This window comes from Protobothrops mucrosquamatus, unplaced genomic scaffold, assembly GCF_001527695.2.
Source record: "Protobothrops mucrosquamatus isolate PMUCROS unplaced genomic scaffold, P.Mucros_1.0 scaffold447, whole genome shotgun sequence".
In the NCBI taxonomy this organism is placed as follows: Eukaryota; Metazoa; Chordata; class Lepidosauria; order Squamata; family Viperidae; genus Protobothrops; species Protobothrops mucrosquamatus.
The window spans coordinates 636829-643538 of NW_015386770.1; the positions used below are offsets into that span (position 1 = coordinate 636829).

General features: G+C 36.4%; 1 protein-coding gene across 1 annotated transcript in view; it reads left to right on the forward strand.

Moving 5' to 3' along the window:
* The window catches only part of LOC107287849 (ribonuclease H1-like), a 31403-nt gene extending 25732 nt beyond the window's left edge, over nt 1-5671 (forward strand). The window contains 1 exon segment of the mRNA XM_015816401.1: nt 4082-5671. Within this exon segment, the coding sequence (XP_015671887.1) occupies nt 4082-5105 (1024 nt within the window). The 3' untranslated portion in view covers nt 5106-5671.
* The last annotated feature ends 1039 nt before the right edge of the window (nt 5672-6710 follow it).

Sequence of the window (6710 nt, forward strand, 5' to 3'; positions counted from 1 at the left end):
ATATAAATAATCGAATGATAATTAAGTAATTGAAGTTGTAAATCTTATTAAGGGTTTAAAATGATTTTTTTTTATAGGTGTAGTTTGATGAAATGACACAATTAACTTGTTAACTTTATGGAAGATGGGAATTTTTTTCTTTTTTCTTTTTTTTTCGTACAAGTAAGGGATAGTGTTAAATTATCTTGCTGAAATGGTAAAGATTTTGTTTATTTGAAGAAGAATAGAATAGAATAGAATAGAATAGAATAGAATAGAATAGAATAATAACTTTATTGTCACTTTGAATGTACACTAATCGGCATACATTAAAATGAAATTTTGTATTCAGCTTTCAAAGGGTCACCACCTCTGATATACACTACATAAATATGAGAAAAAATAAATAAAAAATACAGAGTTATGCATATACTCACATATATTATATGACACAGAGAAACAACAGTCTAGTTCGGGTTATGTATATATGTGCATGGCGAGAAAGATGAATCTTGCGAGTTTATCAGATGGATGGCATAGGCAAAAAAGCTATTATAGAATCAGGTAGTCCTGCTAGAAATACTTCAAAACCTCCTCCCAGAGGGGAGCAACAGAAACAGACTGTGAAGTGGATGTGTGGGGTCTTTAACAATGCTTTGAGCTCTAAGCACATAGCACTTAGAAGCAGCATCCTGAATACCAGGGAGAAAGCTTCCTATGATCCTCTCGGCTGTTCTTACCATTCTCTTTATGGACTTTCTATCTGAGACACTGCTGCCACCAAACCAGACAGTGATGCAGTTTGTTAAAATGCTTTCAATTGTGCCTCTGTAAAAAGTGGCCAGGACAGAAGGAGAAAGATGTGCTCTCCTCATCCGACATAGGAAATGCAGACACTGATTTGCATGCTTCACTAAGGATGATGTGTGGAGAGGCCAATTCAGATTGTTAGTTATCTGCACCCCCAGATACTTAATACTGTTGATCACTTCTACAGCTGCATCCTTGATACTGAATGGAGTATGACTATATCGGCTCTTTCTGAAATCTACAATGATCTCCTTTGTTTTATCAACATTTAGAACCAGGTTACTTTTATTGCACCAGTCCACCAGAGCCTTCACCTCTTCCCTATAAGCATCTTCATTGTCATCCCAGATAAGACCCACCACTGCCATGTCGTCTGCATACTTCATAATATGATTTGTAGCAGATTTGGCACAGCAGTCATGGGTCATCAAGGTGAACAGTAGCAGACTCAGGACACAGCCCTGTGGAGAACCTGTGCTCAAGGAGATGGAACTGGAAATTTCTTTTCAACTCATGCAACCTGGGGCCTATCAATAAGAAAATCAAGAATCCAATTACATAAAGGAGTATTAAAACCTAATAGGCCCAGTTTGTTCACCAGATGCTGAGGGATGATTGTGTTAAATGCTGAACTAAAATCCACAAACAGCATTCGCACATGAGTATTCTTTCCCTCCAGGTGCGCCAAGCTAAGATGAAACACACAGGAAAGTGCATCTTTTACAGAGCAGTTCTTCTGATAGGCAAACTGTAATGAGTCAAATGTAGGGGGAAGGCATGAAACCATGTAGTCCTTTACCAACTTCTCAAAACACTTCATCATGGCTCCCGGTTCCGGATCACGGTGCTGGCAGACGTTCAGGGCGATTGCTCCCTCCACCGTCTGGTTTTCTTTCGCTGGGGTACCCTGAAAGGGGTCGAAAGTCGCCTAGGAGGGGCAATGAGTGGGGAAGAGGACCTCCAACTGATCGTGGAAGGGCAGTAGCCCTTCCATTTGATCCAGAGCAGCTCTTCGGACCAACAGATAAAAGATCGGCCATTCACATGGCCCATCATTAATGCCGTTTCCAGCTGAGGACAAACTTACAACTAAGCACTTGAAAGCACCGTGGAGAAACTGGGTGAGATCCTACCTTCTTTTTACCCCAAGTATTTTTTCCTGCAAAAGCTCTCTGAAATTGTTTCCCCCTGTGAAGAGAGATGGAAGGGAATGTCTTTCTCCCACCCTCTAAAATGGCGGCGGCTGCCTACATAGGGGAGATAAAACCCTGAAAAATATATTTAAGTAATTGGACTTACATGCTTCTTAGATCTGTTGACCTAAAAAGTTCCTACTTTCACGGAAACTGGTTATCCTAAATATTTGAAAAAAAAACCGCAAAAAGAACCTAAACTAGATAAAAGCCTAGCCTTTTTGAAAAGGATTTTAAATGCCACCGGGACATCTTGTGGTGAAGCCTGGTATAACAAGTGAATTTCCCTGGTAAAGAGACCTGTTTACAACCTAGATCTGTCCTTGGCACTATCTAAAAATAAAAAGCTGCAGCTGGGAGCTGAAACTGGCTCTTAAGAACTTTGGAGATGAACATTCACTAACTCTTGCTTAAAAAACTAGCCTCCACTAAAGGACTATCTATAAACATTTCAGAAATGGAGGGGGACCAGCAACAAACTTTCCTTGACTATAAACTTATACTTGAAAAAAATCCTTGAAGCTACTGAGATAATTAAATCCAGATTGAAAGACAAAGGTGCCAGTGTGAACCTACAAACTGAAACTCAGATTCCAACTAAAGAACTTACAACCCAAAAAACAACAGAAGCGGGAGAAATCAATACTAAGACAGAGGAACAACAACAATATATTGAAAATACTGACAACCAAATCCTGATTGCAACCAAAGAACCTACAACTCAAAAAGTAACAGAAGTGAAACAAAGTAATATTAAAACAGAGGATGCTAAAGATCAACAGCACATTGAAAACCTAGATAACCAATCAATAACTATAAAATCGGATATGACCTTTTACTTAAATCAGAAGAAACTTGAGGAAGAAGATGACCAGACCGAATTGAAGATAAAGACACTAGAACAAATACCGAGACTTGAATTACCAGAGCAACAACTTAATGATTATAAATGGACAAGCTCTTTTAAAAATTGATGACTAGACGGTCTCCCTTGATTCAACTAACATGTACCAGAATGAAAGGAGACCTATTTGATAACTTAAAGACATGGGTATGGAAACTTGGTTGGCAGAAAAAGAAAGCTAGAGTTAGGGTTAAAAAATGGGGCCTTTTGACTTACTAAGAGAGATCCTAAAGTCTCAACTAATGGGCTAAAGGGAGACCTGGAGACAAAGGGAAATATGGCTATTAGATTCAAATGTTGTTGGACTAATTGGCCTAATACTTAGAGTTTAGATTTATAATAAATATTAAGAATGAGCCTTAGCCCAGAAAATATAGATGATGGATCTAAAACAATAAAGGTTACTCTATTAGTAAGCTGTGATGTACTAGGATGAGAATTAGAAAATGTTTATGAAATAAAAATAGAATATATTTAAGTAAGTAATATGTGTATTTTAGACATTATAATTTTTGTGTAGTGAAATAAAGGAAATTTGGGTTACCAGAAATTTGAATATTATGGATGTTAAAGGTTAAAATTGGAATACTGTAATTAGAAATCAATAATTAGGTAAAACTTAAAAACAGGACATGGATATGTATAAACAAAAGATTGATAAATGCTTTGATTGAGCTTGCTATGGCTAGAAATTTACTAGTTTAACTATGTTATATCAAATATCAATGGGAAATAGAGAAGGGATTTTTGACAATGTAACCTGAGATATGTACTAAAAATGCTATTACTGAACTATTGATTACCCAGTCACCACATTGCTTAAATACTTGGATGTTAAAATTGGAAAACTAATAAAATTTGTTACAAAAAAACCCACTTCATCATAATGGAAGTGAGTGCAACTGGACGGTAATCATGAAGGCATGTGATTTTAGTTTTTGGGGCACTGGTACAATGATTGCAGTCTTAAAACATGATGGAACCACGGCCTGATGCAACGAGAGATTGAAGATGTCTGTGAGAACAGTGAATGTAAGGATCCACTTCAATCCCACATCTTAAGAAAGCAGAACTCTTGGAAACAATTTCTTCCAACAGGAACTTTTATTAAGAGTAAGGCTCCTGAATGGGAAGCCTGGAACGCAGAAGATTCCCGCCTTCGTGAAGTTTGCTAGCGGGAGTAAACTCCGGGCAGAAGTTCTGGAGCCCTTGGCAGCGGCGGCATGTTCTATGCGGTGCGGAGAGGTAGGAGAATAGGAGTGTATGGCACCTGGGAGGAATGTAACGAACAAGTTCATAGATATCAGTATGCCAGCTTTAAGAAGTTTGCATCAAAGAAAGAAGCTTGGGCTTTTATAAATGAAGAGTCAGCAGAATCATCCATTTCTTCAACAGGCTTTGGTGAAAAGCAGAACAATTATAGCTATTACAGTAACAACACTACATCTGAGTCATATAACGCAAGATCATACAAAAGACAATACGAAGAGCTTTCAGAGAACAAATATACAAATAAGCATGTAAAATACACAGATGTTCCTTATACTCCTCCGGCAAATAAGAATGAATTCTTATACAAAGGCTTTGGTGAAAAGCAGAACAATTATAGCTATTACAGTAACAAGGCTACATCTGAGTCATATAATGCAAGATCACACAAAAGACGATACGGAGAGCTTTCAGGGAACAAATGTACAAATAAGCGTGTAAAATACACAGATGTTCCTTATACTCCTCCGGCAAATAAGAATTAATTCTTATACATGGGAGATTATGTAACTGTTTATACGGATGGATGTTGTTCAAGTAATGGACGCGAGGCAGCACGTGCTGGAACAGGTGTATATTGGGGACCTGATCACCCTCTAAATAATAGTGAAAGACTTCATGGACGGCAAACAAATCAAAGGGCTGAAATACACGCAGCTTGCAAGGCAATAGAACAAGCAAAGAGACAGAATATCAGAAAACTGGCAATCTATACTGACAGCAAATTCACCATTAACGGTGTGACAAGCTGGATCCCAAACTGGAAGATTAACGGTTGGAAAACCAGTGCAGGAAAAGAAGTAACAAACAGAGAAGATTTTGAAAGGCTTGCTAAGCTTTCAGAAGGCATGGACATCCAGTGGATGCATGTTCCCGGTCATGCTGGCTTTCCTGGAAATGAAGCAGCTGATCGATTAGCAAAAGAAGGAGCTGGAAAATCATTATTTTAGCATTTTATAACCCAAATACTCCACTTAGTGATAAGAATAAAGATTAAGCTTGTTTCAAGTTAATTTTTGTTGAGTTTAGAATGCTTTAGAATAAATGAGACCGATATTTGGCTTAAATGGTGAAGAATGTAAATGCTTTTTATGTACCCTATATGTTGTCAGAGCATCTCCTCCATTTCTCAAACTGTGTCCAAGAGTTGAATGTTTGTATCTTATTAGTTATGTAAAACAGCATATTGGGAATATATATATGTAAAATAACTACTTGCTTGGACAACAATATGTTCTTAAGGGTTTGTTTATCTTGATTTTGTTGTCTATACAAATATACAATACGATATTTTACAATTCTCTGCAATACAATGCAGAAAGGAAAGTACAGCACAGTACAAAATCAAAATTACTAAATCATACCTTACCTAATATGGTGCAAACTCTTGTATGTAAGACCAATGTTCACAGTATATTCAGGTGTTTATATTTTTGGAGCAAATTGCTTTGTTACTTATATAAATAAAAAGATCATTGGTGCTGGCATACCTAATAGATAATGCTGGCACAATAAACCTGAAAAAAAAAAAAGAGTAAGGCTCCTGGTACAGATGGGTTAACTGCAATATATTATAAAATGTTATCGGAAGAAATGTTAGAACCTTTGAGATGTCTTTTTAATAGTATATTGTCTGGATTAGAAGTACCACCATCTTGGAGGTCTGCATTTATATCACTTATACCGAAGGAGGATCAAGATTTGACTCAGCCCAAAAATTATAGGCCAATATCTTTATTGAATATGGATTATAAGATTTTTGCAAAAATTTTAGCTAATAGATTAATGCAAGTATTGAAACGGATTATACATGTGGACCAATCTGGATTCATAACTGGTAGATACATGAAGAATAATGTTAGACAAATTGTAAACCTGCTTGAATATTTGGACAAAAATAATCAAATTCCAGCGGCTTTTATATTTCTGGATGCTGAAAAGGCGTTTGATAAACTGGACTGGCAATTTTTGTTACGAGTGGTGGAGAGAATGAATTTTGGGGACAGATTTTTGTCAGCGTTAAAGGCTATTTACCAATTACAATCAGCACAAGTGGTAGTAAATGGAGGATTGACAGACTCATTTAAAATTGAGAAAGGTACGAGACAAGGATGTCCACTATCACCTCTATTATTTGTTTTGACTTTGGAGATTTTTTAATCAAGGTTCAAGAATCATCGGTTATAAAAGGAATAACTTTGGACAAGAATGACTATAAGCTTAGAGCGTTTGCTGATGATCTGGTTTTCACTCTATCTCAACCGATTGACTCAGCAAGAAATCTGACACAGATTTTGATTCAGTATGGGAAAGTTTCTGGATTTAAAGTAAATAATAATAAGACTAAAATATTAGCTAAAAATATGTCAACGAAAGATAAAGAGACTTTAAGTAACTCAACTGGTTTTGAAATAGTGAAAAAGGTGAAATATTTGGGTGTTTATATTACAGCCTCTAATGTCAAACTGTATAAAAATAATTATGATAAGTTATGGATAAAAATTCAAAAGGATTTAGAGGAGTGGAAAAAGTTACAATTATCTTTGTTAGGGAGA